Source organism: Oncorhynchus tshawytscha, linkage group LG16, assembly GCF_018296145.1.
Source record: "Oncorhynchus tshawytscha isolate Ot180627B linkage group LG16, Otsh_v2.0, whole genome shotgun sequence".
NCBI lineage: Eukaryota > Metazoa > Chordata > Actinopteri > Salmoniformes > Salmonidae > Oncorhynchus > Oncorhynchus tshawytscha.
Genome location: NC_056444.1, coordinates 77,739,818 through 77,754,891, shown reverse-complemented (window position 1 = coordinate 77,754,891; position 15,074 = coordinate 77,739,818). Strand labels below are relative to the sequence as shown.

The window sequence follows — 15,074 nt, the reverse complement described above, 5'->3', positions numbered from 1 at the left end:
TGTAGCGTAGGCTTGGCTGCCTGAGGCGGTTCTCAATCAGAGTCAGGTGATTCTCGTTGTCTCTGATTGGGAACCATATTTAGGTAGCCGGGGTTTCACTGTGTATTTTGTGGGTGATTGTTCTTGTCTTTGTGTTTGCACCAGATAGGGCTGTTTCGGTTTTCATTATTTCATTTCGTTAGTTTTGTAGTTTCTGTATGTATAGGTTTTCCTTCATTAAAATATATCATGAATCATCATCACGCTGCATTTTGGTCCGATCCTTGTTCTATCTCTTCGTCAGAGGAGGAGATAGAGGAAAGCCGTTACAGTCTCAGGTTAACACAGGCTTAGGAGATCTTATACGTTTTGCTCTATGAGATAATAGCAGTCAGTTAACATGACCTTTATGATGCCTTTATGTGATGTATGTGTTTTTCATTACTATGTATACTACCAGTAAAAAGTTTTAGAACATCTACTCAGTCAAGGGGTTTCTTTATTTGTATTGTTTTCTACATTGTAGAATAATGGTGAAGACATCAAAACTATTAAATAACATATATGGAATCATGTAGGAACCAAAAAAGTGTTAAACTAATCAAAATATATTTTATATTTGAGATTCTTCAAAGACACTTTTTGCCTTGATGACAGCTTTGCACACTCTTGGCATTTTCTCAACCAGCTTCACCTGAAATGCTTTTCCAACAGTCTTGAAGGAGTTCCCACATATGCTGAGCACTTATTGGCTGCTTTTCCTTCACTCTGCTGTCCAATTCATCGCAAACCATCTTGATTTGGTTGAGGTCGGGGGATTGTGGAGGCCAGGTCATCTGTTGCAGCACTCCATCACTCTCCTTCTTGGTAAAATAGCCCTTACACAGCCTGGAGGTGTGTTGGGTCATTGTCCTGTTGAAAAACAAATGATAGTCCAAATAAGCCAAAAGCAGATGTGATGACATTTCGCTGCAGAATGCTGTGGTAGCCATGCTGGTTAAGTGTGCCTTGAATTCTAAATAAATCACAGACATTGTCACCAGCAAAGCTCCCCCACACCATAACACCTCCTCCTCCATGCTTTACGGTGGGAAATACACATGCAGAGATCATTTGTTCATCCACACTGCATCTCACAAAGACACTGCGGTTGGAACCAAAAATCTCCAATTTGGACTCCAGACCAAAAGACAAATTTCCACCGGTCTAATGTCCTTGTTTTTTGGTCCAAGCAAGTCTCTTCTTGTTATTGATGTTCTTTAGTAGTGGTTTCTTTGCCGCAATTCGACCATGATGGCCTGATTCACAGTCTCCTCTGAACAGTTGATGTTGAGATGTGTCCATTACTTGAACTCTGAAGCATTTGTTTGGGCTTCAATTTCTGAGGCTGGTAACTCCAATGAACTTCCTCTGCAGCAGAGGTAACTCTGGGTCTTCCTATCCTGTGACGGTCCTCATGAGAGCCAGTTTCATCATAGCACTTGATGTTTTTTGCTACTGCACTTGAAGAAACTTTCAAAGTTATTGAAATTTTCCGGATTGACTGACCTTCATGTCTTAAAGTAATGATGGACTGTCGTTTCTCTTTGCTTATTTGAGCTCTTCTTGCCATAATATGGACTTGGTCTTTTACCAAATAGGGCTATCTTCTGTATACCACCCCTACCTTGTCACAACACAACTGATTGAGTCAAACACATTAAGACTGAAAAAAATCCACAAATTAACTTTTAAGAAGGCACAACTGTTAATTCAAATGCATTCCAGGTGACTACCTCATGAAGCTGGTTGAGAAAATGCTGTGCAAAGCTGTCATCAAGGCAAAGGGTGGCTATTTGAAGAATCTCAAATATAAAATATATTTTGATTTGTTTAACACTTTTTTTGGTTACTACATGATTCCATATGCGTTATTTCATAGTTTTGATGTCTTCACTATTATTCTACAATGTAGAAAATAGTAAAAATAAATAAAACCATTGAATGAGTAGGTGTTCTAAAACTTTTTACTGGTAGTGTAAATTCCCCAAAATTCCCAAAAAGTGACGTTAGCTGATAAAGATTATCTCATTGAACAAAATATTTGAGATTTCCAAAGCCCGTGTTTTCCACAGACCTTATTTTTCGCCGTTTATCCAAAAACTGCATTCAATTTTCTCATAGGCTTTGTCCAACGAACCGCGTCGGAGTTAGTGCCTACCAAAAGACGCCAATACTATTTCTCTCTATACTGTAGAATCCCATTCATTCCTATGGAGGACTGCTCCTACTTGGGAGTGTCAATATGGCCGACTGTTGGCTTCAAAGCCTCTCATTGGCCAATACACATTATCAGCAATCCAGGGTTTATGTAAAAAATGTACAAATATTTTTTGAGCAGAGATTCAAAAATATTAACCCTTCCCCTGCTTGTGAGTACTGTATATCACTGATGTTTCACACAATAACTGCTGTCTGCTTCTTTATTTGAAGAGTCCTGCCTTCTAAGTACATTGAGGAAATCAGCTTGACTATTGCTAAGTTCAATATCCACTCTCTGGTAATAATTGGAGGGTTTGAGGTAAGAGTCCTAAGACTACCCCATCACATGTATGTCTTCTTTGATATGTGGTTGTCTTACCTACTTCAGAACATTAAATTGAATTTGATAAATGACTAAGGTGTCAATGTAATGTATAACCACAAAACCACAAAAGACAAGTAGACCCGGTACCTCAGTAGTGTCTCCCACTGCTGCACTTCCCCTCCTTTCACCTCTCTCTCAAAATCAAATCAAATTGTATTTGTCACATGCTTCGTAAACATCAGGTCTAGACTCTCCCCTCTCCTCCTGTCCCCTCCCCAGGCGTTTATGGGTGGTCTGGAGCTGGTGACAGCCAGGGAGAAGTATGAGGAGCTGTGCATTCCCATGGTGGTCATCCCCGCCACTGTCTCCAACAACGTACCCGGCTCCGACTTCAGCATCGGAGCTGACACCGCCCTCAACACCATCACCTCGGTGAGTACCGTAATACATCAACACCATCACCTAGGTCAGTACTGTAATACACCAACACCTAGGTCAGTACTGTAATACACCAACACCTAGGTCAGTACTGTAATACACCATCACCTAGGTCAGTACTGTAATATATCAACACCATCACCTAGGTCAGTACTGTAATACATCATCACCATCACCTAGGTGAGTACCGTAATACACCAACACCATCACCTAGGTCAGTACTGTAATACATCAATACCATCACCTAGGTCAGTACTGTAATACATCAACACCATCACCTAGGTCAGTACTGTAATACATCAACACCGTCACCTAGGTCAGTACTGTAATACACCATCACCTAGGTCAGTACTGTAATACACCATCACCATCACCTAGGTCAGTACTGTAATACACCAGCACCTAGGTCAGTACCGTAATACATCAACACCATCATCTAGGTCAGTACTGTAATACACCATCACCTAGGTCAGTACTGTAATACACCAACACCATCACCTAGGTCAGTACTGTAATACACCAACACCATCACCTAGGTCAGTACTGTAATATATCAACACCATCACCTAGGTCAGTACTGTAAACATCATCACCATCACCTAGGTCAGTACTATAATACACCATCACCATCACCTAGGTGAGTACCGTAATACACCAACACCATCACCTAGGTCAGTACTGTAATACATCAACACCATCACCTAGGTCAGTACTGTAATACATCAACACCATCACCTAGGTCAGTACTGTAATACACCATCACCATCACCTAGGTCAGTACTGTAATACACCAGCACCTAGGTCAGTACCATAATACATCAACACCATCATCTAGGTCAGTACTGTAATACACCATCACCTAGGTCAGTACTGTAATACACCATCACCTAGGTCAGTACTGTAATACACCAACACCATCACCTAGGTCAGTACTGTAATATATCAACACCATCACCTAGGTCAGTACTGTAATACATCAACACCATCACCTAGATCAGTACTGTAATACATCAACACCATCACCTAGGTCAGTACTGTAATACACTAACACCATCACCTAGGTCAGTACTGTAATACACCATCACCTAGGTCAGTACTGTAATACACCAACACCCTCACCTAGGTCAGTACTATAATACACCATCACCTAGGTCAGTACTGTAATACATCAACACCATCACCTAGGTCAGTACTGTAATATATCAACACCATCACCTAGGTCAGTACTGTAATACATCAACACCATCACCTAGATCAGTACTGTAATACATCAACACCATCACCTAGGTCAGTACTGTAATACACTAACACCATCACCTAGGTCAGTACTGTAATACACCATCACCTAGGTCAGTACTGTAATACACCAACACCCTCACCTAGGTCAGTACTATAATACACCATCACCTAGGTCAGTACTGTAATACATCAACACCATCACCTAGGTCAGTACTGTAATACACCATCACATAGGTCAGTACTGTAATACACCAACACCTAGGTCAGTACTGTAATACATCAACACCATCACCTAGGTCAGTACTGTAATACACCAACACCATCACCTAGGTCAGTACTGTAATACACCAACACCTAGATCAGTACTGTAATACACCATCACCTAGGTCAGTACTGTAATACATCAACACAATCACCTAGGTCAGTACTGTAATACACCAACACCATCACCTAGGTCACTACTGTAATACACCAACACCATCACCTAGGTCAGTACTGTAATACACCAACACCATCACCTAGGTCAGTACTGTAATACACCATCACATAGGTCAGTACTGTAATACACCAACACCTAGGTCAGTACTATAATACACCAACACCTAGGTCAGTACTGTAATACATCAACACCATCACCTAGGTCAGTACTGTAATACACCAACACCTAGGTCAGTACTGTAATACACCATCACCTAGGTCAGTACTGTAATACATCAACACCATCACCTAGGTCAGTACTGTAATACACCAACACCCTCACCTAGGTCAGTACTGTAATACACCAACACCATCACCTAGGTCAGTACTGTAATACACCTAGGTCAGTACTGTATTACACCAACACCATCACCTAGGTCAGTACTGTAATGCACCAACACCATCACCTAGGTCAGTACTGTAATACACCATCACCTAGGTCAGTACTGTAATACACCATCAACTAGGTCAGTACTGTAATACACCATCACCTGGGTCAGTACTGTAATACACCATCACCTAGGTCAGTACTGTAATACACCATCACCTAGGTCAGTACTGTAATACACCATCACCTAGGTCAGTACTGTAATACACCATCACCTAGGTCAGTACTGTAATACACCATCACCTAGGTCAGTACTGTAATACACCAACACCTAGGTCAGTACTGTAATACACCATCACCTAGGTCAGTACTGTAATACATCAACACCATCACCTAGGTCAGTACTGTAATACACCAACACCATCACCTAGGTCACTACTGTAATACACCAACACCATCACCTAGGTCAGTACTGTAATACATCAACACCATCACCTAGGTCAGTACTGTAATACATCAACACCATCACCTAGGTCAGTACTGTAATACACCATCACCTAGGTCAGTACTGTAATACACCATCACCTAGGTCAGTACTGTAATACACCATCACCTAGGTCAGTACTGTAATACATCAACACCATCCCCATTACATCACCAACATCTGGTTTGTGTTCAGTAGGGAGAAAATGTTTTGAAACTGTGAGGTGCTGCTGTACCTGAGCTTGTCCCGTAAGAAAACAAATGTTCAATTCTCCATTGCAAAACATTTTCCTATGATGTGAGTCACACATCACATCACCCAACTCAATGCCACAGTCCAAACCATAACTACCACATTCTGTAACGCCTGTGAGACCTGCTTAAAATGTATGTAATGTCTGTCTTCAACTGAAGCAGTTTAATATGTGCTTTAACTGTCATCAAATGAATCATCACTATGCCCCTATCCTCGCTACGCTCACTTTTACTTCTTCCCTCTCTCCCCCTCTCTTGATTCCTGATTCCCCTATAACAGACCTGTGACAGGATCAAGCAGTCAGCAGCAGGCACCAAGCGTCGTGTGTTCATCATTGAGACCATGGGAGGGTACTGTGGTTACCTGGCTACCATGGCAGGTCTGGCTGCAGGGGCGGATGCTGCTTACATCTATGAGGACAAGTTTGGAATCAGGGACCTCGAGGTGAGATGATGGATACTCTCTCTCTCTCTCTCTCTCTCACTCTCTCTCTCTCTCTCTCTCTCTCTCTCTCTCTCTCTCTCTCTCTCTCTCTCTCTCTCTCTCTCTCTCTCTCTCTCTCTCTCTCTCTCTCTCTCTCTCTCTCTCTCTCTCGCTCTCTCGCTCTCTCCTCTCCCTCTCCCTCCAATGACATTGAGAGCTTTAGACACCGTGTACATAAATAACACTACAGTAGGCTAGCTTCTGAAAATCTTTGGGCCAGTTTCCCGGACACAGATTAAGTTTAGTCCTGGACTATCCCACATTTAAAAAACTCCTATAGTGTACTATTCACTGTAGTGTTTCTGTGGACTTGACTGTAGTATTCAGTGCAGTATACTGTGGTATACTGTAGTATGTACAGTTAAATATAGTATAATTACTGTAGTAAAATAAAAGGGTAGTATTTTTGCAGACTATACTAGTAGTTACTGTAGTGTTTTTGTTTTATTATCTTTGACATAGAAGTGGAGGCGTTCTCCTTCAGGAAACCTACTGAAAGAGCATCTTTTCCATAACCTGTTGGTAGTTAGGACTGGGGTCTGAACAGATAGTTCAGAGATTCAGCTCTTTTTGATAACCTTTAGGAACACAATATATGGTCTATACTTGCATGTAGGTTTCTCACTTATGGGTGACACAGATTGCTATATGGGGGAGGGGAATTTGCAGGGTATATACAAATTAAATACTGTAGTATTTACTATAGTTTAAAAAAGTGTTGTGTTTTTGCGGACGTTACTGTCATGTTTACTACAGTTTTTTTTGCATATAATACTTTCGTAATTACTATAATATTCTACAGTATACTACAACATTTTATAGTAAGTACTACAAATGATCGAGGGATACTACAGTGTGTACACAACAGTGTGTACACCTTTAAAAATATATATTAATATTTTTTTAAATATTTTTTTAGGAGGTTGCTTTAATATTGCAGATAGATTGTGTCTTCCATCAAAGTAATTGTCTGCATCATTTCCAATCCCCCATATATATATTTTTTGTAAATATACAGTACCAGTCAAAAGTTTAGACACATCTACTCATTCAATGGTTTTTCTATATTTGTACTATTTTTACATTGTAGAATAATAGTGAAGACATCAAAACTGTGAAATAACACATATGGAATCATGTAGTAACCAAAAAGTGTTAAACAAATCAAAATATATTTTAGATTCTTCAAAGTAGCCACCCTTTGCCTTGATGACAGCTTTGCACACCTGTTTTTGCCATATATATTTCAACTGTGCTGTGATACTTCACAAAGGCTATGAACCTTTCTATTCTCATAGTTTCTACAGATTGCAAATTAAAGATACCATTTTTTTGCTAAAAGTATTATTATTATATTATTGATCGATTGACTTTGACTTTTCAAATCATCCAGTTTTGCTGTCTGCAGAGTTAGCTCCAGGTAAATGTTGCAATTCTTCAGCCATTCCTGGACCTGTGACCAAAAACAAGCTACATATGGACAATACCAAAATAAATGATCTAATGACTCTGCCTCCTCGCAGCAGAATCTGCAGAGCTGGGAAGATTGTATCCCCCGTATATATATCATTCTATTGATTGCAAGAATTTTGTATAATAATTTAAATTGAACAATACTATGTTTTGAATCCGGCATCCTTTTGCATATCAGTTCATAAATCATGTGCCATGGAATCAGTACATCTAAAATCTATTCCCAACTATTTTGCAATCTATATGGCACAGCTGCCAATTTTTTGGTCCTTAAATGAAACTGGTATATTTTTTTATTTATCACAATTTTCTTTAACCAATTTTGGTCTTTAAATGCGGAAGACACATTTCAATTGAAGGCATTTAGTTGTACAACTGACTAGGTATCCCACCTTCCTTTTCCCTAATTGCATCTCGAAGTTCCTCTTCTGTCATTTTTCCTTCACATGAGTCTTTCCGTACAGCTTTTAATTTGACATTATTAATACAATGAGCTTCGGTTAGTGGAGATGGAGGATACTGAAACAAAAACAGATGCATATAGTACTTCCTCTTTCAAAATATTGTTTGGCGAATCATGGGTGACTGTAACAAGTTTCAGTAAATTATTTTTGGTAGCATTTCTATTATTATTATTGTGTCCCATACAATAATGGGATCTGCTGTACCCATGTTATGTAGGCAGCACCTTAATTGGGGAGGACGGGCTTGTGGTAATGTCTGGAGCGGAATCAGTGGAATGGTATCAAATACATCAAACACATGGTTTCCATGTGGTTGATGTCATTCCATTTGTGCCGTTCCTGACATTATTATGAACTGTCCTCCCCTCAGCAGCCTCCACTGGTGTGTAGTATAGTACTCTACAGTATACTACAGTTTACTATATAATTCTATAGTAAGTACTATAGTATACAATAGTATACTTTTACTATAATAAAATGTCGTTTTTTGGGGTTGTCAGGTAGCCTAGTGGTTAGATTGTTGGACTAGTAACCGAAAGGTTGCAAGATCGAATTCCTGAGCTGACAAGGTAAAAATCTGTCGTTCTGCCCCTGAACAAGGCAGTTAACCCACTGTTCCTAGGCCGTCATTGAAAATAAGAATTTGTTCTTAACTGACTTGCCTAGTTAAATAAAGGTTATAAAAAATGTGAGCACTGTAAATCTTCATTGAACATGATTTCTAGTCCAGGACAAGGCTTAATCTGTGTCTGTTAAACCAACACTTTTCCTAAATATAATATATAATTATTGACGATACATCTATATAAAAGTAAACATGAGGTCTCCTCTATATAAGAGTATACATGATATAAATGTTTATAGGTTTCCTCTCAATCAAAATAAAATAATATTTGTCACATGCGCCGAATACAACCGTGAAATGCTTACTTACAAGCCCTTAACCAACAATGCAGTTTTAAGAAAATAGAGTTAAGAAAAGATTTACTAAATAAACTAAAGTATTTTTTTTACATTAAATGAAAAGTAACACAATAAAATAACTATAATGAGGCTATATATAAGGGGTACCGGCACTGAGTCAATGTGTGGGGGTACAGGTTAGTCAAGGTTATTTGTACATGTAGGTAGGAGTAAAGTGACCATGCATAGATAATAAACAGAGAGTAGCAGCAGTGTAAAAACAAAGGGGGGGGGGTCAATACAAATAGTCTGAGTAGCCATTTGATTAATTGTTCAGCAGTCTAATGGCTTGGGGGTAAAAGCTGTTAAGAAGCCTTTGAGACCTAGACTTGGCGATCCGGTACCTCTTGCCGTGCGGTAGCAAAGAGAATGGTCTATGACTTGGGTGACTGGAATCTTTGACAATTTTTTGAGGCCTTCCTCTGACACCGTCTAGTATATAGGTCCTGGATGACAGGAAGTTTGGCCCAAGTGATGTACTGGGCCGTACGCACTACCCTCTGTAGCGCCTTATGGTCGGATGCCGAGCAGTTGCCATACCAGGCAGTGATGCAACCGGTCAGGATGCTCTCAATGGTGCAGGTGTATAACTTTTTGAGCATCTGAGGACCCATGCCAAATCTTTTCAGTCTCCCAAAGGCAAAAGGTGTTGTCATTCGCTCTTCACAACTGTCTTGGACCATGATAGTTTGTTGGTGATCTGGACAACAAGGAACTTGAAACTCTCAACCCGCTCCACTACAGCCCTGAATATGTGAATGGGGGCGTTCGACCCTCCTTTTCCTGTTGTCCACGATCATCTCCTTTGTCTTGCTCACGTTGAGGGAGAGGTTGTTGTCCTCCCACCACACTGCCAGGTCCTGACCTCCTCCCAATAGGCTGTCTTATCGTTGACAGTGATCAGGCCTACAGTACCACCGTAGTGTCGTCAGCAAACTTAATGATGGTGTTGGAGTCGTTCTTGGCCACACAGTCGTGGGCGAGCAGGGAATACAGGAGGGGACTAAGTATACATTATATAAATGTTTATAGGATTCCTCTATATAAAAGTATACATGATATGAATGTGTCCTGACTGACTGGCTCCGGTTTACAGATGAACGTAGAGCATCTCGTGCAGAAGATGAAGACAGACGTGAAGAGAGGTTTGATTCTCAGGTGGGTTTCATTCAAGCATTCATTAATTTATTTATTCAGTAATTTATTCATTCATTTATTTATTTATTAATTAATTCATTCATCTAGATCTCAATCTGCCATACTTGTTCTTTTCCAAAACTCTCTCCCTCCCACCCTCATGTTACATTTTTGGCATTTAACAGATGCTCTTATCCAGAGTGATTTCCTTAGTAGGCCCATAAAAAGTTAAATGGGATTCCATTGCATTTTCACCTCTACAAATGGCTCAACATGGGGACTTTCACCACCCTGTGAAGTTCATCACAACTGATTTAATCTGTAGACTAATAAACTGTATGCTTTCCCCAATCACAGTGGGAGGACCACACAATACAGTTGAAGTCAGAGGTTTACATACACCTTAGCCAAATACATTTAAACTCAGTTTTTCACAATTCCTGACATTTAATCCTAATAAAAATTCCCTGTTTTAGGTCAGTTAGGATCACCACTTTCTTTTTAAATGTGAAATGTCAGAATAATAGTAGTGAGAATTATTTATTTCAGGTTTTATTTCTTTTATCACATTCCCAGTGGGTCAGAAGTTTACATACACTCATTTAGTATTTGGTAGCATTGCCTTTACATTTTTTAATTTGGGTCAAACGTTTCAGGTAGCCTTCCATAAGCTTCCCAAGCTTACGTTGGGTGAATTTTGGCCCATTCCTCCTGACAGAGCTGGTGTAACTGAGTCAGGTTTGTAGGCCTCCTTGCTCGCACACACTTTTTCAGTTCTGCCCACAAATTTTCCATGGGAATGAGGTCAGGGCTTTGTGATGGCCACTCCAATACCTTGACTTTGTTGTCCTTAAGCCATTTTGCCACAACTTTGGAAGTATGCTTGGGGTCATTGTCCATTTGGAAGACACATTTGCGACCAAGCATTAAGTTCCTGACTGATGTCATGAGATGTTGCTTCAATATATCCACATAATTTTCCTCCCTCATGATGCCATCTATGAAGTGCACTTGTGAAGTGCACCAGTCCCTCCTGCAGCAAAGCACCCCCACAACATGATGCTGCCACGCCCGTGCTTCACGGTTGGGATGGTGTTCTTCAGCTTGCAAGCCTCCCCCTTTTTCTTCCAAACATAACGATAGTCATTATTGGTAAACAGTTATATTTTTGTTTCATCAGACCAGAGGACATTTCTCCAAAAAGTATGATCTTTGTCCCCATGTGCAGTTGCAAACCGTAGTCTGGCTTTTTTATGGTGGTTTTGGAGCAGTGGCTTCTTCCTTGCTAGGCAGCATTTCAGGTTATGTCGATATAGGACTCGTTTTACTGTGGATATAGATACTTTTGTACCTGTTTCCTCTAGCATCTTCCCAAGGTCTTTTGCTGTTGTTCTGGGATTGATTTACACTTGTCACACCAAAGTACGTTCATCTCTAGGAGACAGAACGTATCTCCTTCCTGAGCGGTATGACGGCTGCGTGGTCCCATGGTGTTTATACGTGCGTACTATTGTTTGTACAGATGAATGTGGTATCTTCAGGCGTTTGGAAATTGCTCCCAAGGATGAACCAGACTTGTGGAGGTCTACAATTTTTTTTTGATGTCTTGGCTGATTTCTTTTGATTTTTCCATGATGTCAAGCAGAGGTACTAAGTTTGAAGGTAGACCTTGAAATACATCCAGAGTTACACCTCCAATTGACTCAAATTATGTCAATTAGCCTATCAGAAGCTTCTAAAGCCATGACATAATTTTCTGGAATTTTCCAAGCTGTTTAAAGGCACAGTCAACTTAGTGCATGTAAACTTCTGACCCACTGGAATTGTGATACAGTGAATTATAAGTGAATTACTTTTCTGTAAACAATTGTTGGAAAAATTCATTTTGTCATGCACAAAGTAGATGTCCTAACCGACTTGCCAAAACTATAGTTTGTTAACAAGACATTTGTGGAGTGGTTGAAAAACTAATTTTAATGACTCCAACCTAAGTGTATGTAAACTTAAGACTTTAACTGTATATCAGTGACCCCAAGTTTACGTCAGTATCATGGTTATTATATGAATATTTGCTCATAAAGGCGTTTCCACCCCTATTTCACACATAATACATTTTACCTACTCAAAACGATCCCACCATCTCTTTGCCCAAACGAGAAAACCCTTGAGCGTCAGCCCCGCCTCCATAGCCATCTTTCATTGAGGATTGTCATGTGTATCCTTAGCAGGAGTCCTTAGCAGGATAGTTTTAAACCCCTGTAATGCTTAGATGGAAACCCGGTTATAGTAAGCAAACAAGTCCTCCATAAAGCAGCTATCAGCAAAGTCAGTGCTCGTGCTCTGTATCCTGTTTGTGCTCTGTGTCCTGTTTGTGCTCTGTATCCTGTTTGTGCTCTGTATCCTGTTTGTGCTCTATGTCCTGTTTGTGCTCTGTGTCCTGTTTGTGCTCTGTATCCTGTTTGTGCTCTGTGTCCTGTTTGTGGTCTGTATCCTGTTTGTAGTCTGTATCCTGTTTGTGCTCTGTATCCTGTTTGTGGTCTGTATCCTGTTTGTGCTCTGTGTCCTGTTTTGTCTGTATCCTCTGTGTCCTGTTTGTGCTCTGTGTCCTGTTTGTGCTCTGTGTCCTGTTTGTGCTCTGTGTCCTGTTTGTGCTCTGTGTCCTGTTTGTGCTCTGTATCCTGTTTGTGCTCTGTATCCTGTTTGTGCTCTGTATCCTGTTTGTGCTCTGTATCCTGTTTGTGCTCTGTATCCTGTTTGTGCTCTGTATCCTGTTTGTGCTCTGTATCCTGTTTGTGCTCTGTGTCCTGTTTGTGCTCTGTGTCCTGTTTGTGCTCTGTGTCCTGTTTGTGCTCTGTATCCTGTTTGTGCTCTGTATCCTGTTTGTGCTCTGTGTCCTGTTTGTGCTCTGTGTCCTGTTTGTGCTCTGTATCCTGTTTGTGCTCTGTGTCCTGTTTGTGCTCTGTATCCTGTTTGTGCTCTGTATCCTGTTTGTGCTCTGTGTCCTGTTTGTGCTCTGTGTCCTGTTTGTGCTCTGTATCCTGTTTGTGCTCTGTGTCCTGTTTGTGCTCTGTATCCTGTTTGTGCTCTGTGTCCTGTTTGTGCTCTGTATCCTGTTTGTGCTCTGTATCCTGTTTGTGCTCTGTGTCCTGTTTGTGCTCTGTATCCTGTTTGTGCTCTGTGTCCTGTTTGTGCTCTGTATCCTGTTTGTGCTCTGTATCCTGTTTGTGCTCTGTATCCTGTTTGTGCTCTGTATCCTGTTTGTGGTCAGGAATGAGAACTGCAATGCCATGCCAATTCAACTGTAAATATACAGAATATTCATGTTTTCCTCTGTCTCAGGAATGAGAACTGCAATGCCATGCCAATTCAACTGTAAATAGATGGAATATTCATGTTTTCCTCTGTCTCAGGAATGAGAAATGCAATGCCAACTACACTACAGACTTCATCTTCGCCCTCTATTCTGAGGAGGGCAAAGGTGTCTTCGACTGCCGCAAGAACATCCTGGGACACATGCAACAGGTCAGTTAACAGTCTGCTCACAAATGGCACCCTATTCCCTTTATAGTGCACTACCTTTGACCAGGGCTGTGTTCAAAGAAGTGCTCTATGTAGGGAGTAAGTGCCATTTAGGATGTAACCACAGTTTCAATTAATTACAAGAGTGCTCCTAATTGGGGTTAATTGCATTTCAAGTAATTCAATTGAGAAAGTAATCTGAAATTCCAATTTTCCCTTATTACTTATAAAACTTAACCAGAACATGAAGTACATAAACTTTAGTTGAGTTATCCAACTTCATCTCTCCCCTCCCCTGTCCTCTACTCTCCCCTCCCCTGTCCTCTACTCTCCCTCTCCCTCTCTCCCCTCTAACTCTCCCCTCCCCTGTACTCCACTCTCCCCTCTCCCTCTCTCCCCCTCTAACTCTCCCCTCCCCTGTCCTCTACTCTCCCCTCTCCCTCTCTCCCCCTCTAACTCTCCACTCCCCTGTCCTCTACTCTCCCCTCTCCCTCTCTCCCCCTCTAACTCTCCACTCCCCTGTCCTCTACTCTCCCCTCTCCCTCTCTCCCCCTCTAACTCTCCACTCCCCTGTACTCCACTCTCCCCTCTAACTCTCCCCCTTGCCCTCCACTCTCCCTCTCCCCCTCTAAATCTCCCCTCTCCCCTCTGACTCTCCCCTCCCCTGTCCTCCCATCTCCCACTCTAACTCTCCCCCTCTAACTCTCCCTCTCTCCCTCTGACTCTCCCCTCCCCTGTCCTCCCATCTCCCCCTCTAACTCTCCCCCTCTAACTCTCCCCTCTCCCCTCTAACTCTCCCTCTTGCCAAACACTCTCCCCTCTCCCCCTCTAACTCTCCCCTCCCCTGTACTCCACTCTCCCCTCTCCCCCTCTAACTCTCCCCTCCCCTGTCCTCCACTCTCCCCCTCTAACTCGCCCCTCCCCTGTCCTCCACTCTCCCCCTCTAACTCTCCACTCCCCTGTCCTCCACTCTCCCCCTCTAACTCTCCACTCCCCTGTCCTCCACTCTCCCTCTCTAACTCTCCCTTATTTCCTCCCCCCACCTTTGTCCTATCCCCTCTCCCCAGGGTGGAACCCCGACACCTTTCGACAGGAACTTTGGTACAAAGATGGGCTCCAAGGCTGTTTTGTGGCTCACAGAGAAACTCAAGGAGATGTACAGACATGGTAAGACAGGCTGTGGGGTGTCACCATTAAAAAATACTGAGATAAAGGAATGAGAAGCATATTGCTGCACCCAAATACACATCGTTTTGAATTCACTCTTCA

The 15,074-nt window shown here is 41.6% G+C and overlaps 1 protein-coding gene across 1 annotated transcript in view; it reads left to right on the top strand.

Moving 5' to 3' along the window:
* LOC112215241 (ATP-dependent 6-phosphofructokinase, muscle type-like) overlaps nucleotides 1-15,074 on the top strand; it is a 29,476-nt gene that overhangs the window by 13,012 nt on the left and 1,390 nt on the right. Inside the window, exons 14-19 of the mRNA XM_042299696.1 lie at nucleotides 2,452-2,539; nucleotides 2,825-2,977; nucleotides 6,046-6,210; nucleotides 10,246-10,307; nucleotides 13,697-13,808; nucleotides 14,873-14,972. Of these exons, the coding sequence (XP_042155630.1) occupies nucleotides 2,452-2,539; nucleotides 2,825-2,977; nucleotides 6,046-6,210; nucleotides 10,246-10,307; nucleotides 13,697-13,808; nucleotides 14,873-14,972 (680 nt within the window). The remainder of the gene's footprint in view (nucleotides 1-2,451; nucleotides 2,540-2,824; nucleotides 2,978-6,045; nucleotides 6,211-10,245; nucleotides 10,308-13,696; nucleotides 13,809-14,872; nucleotides 14,973-15,074) is intronic.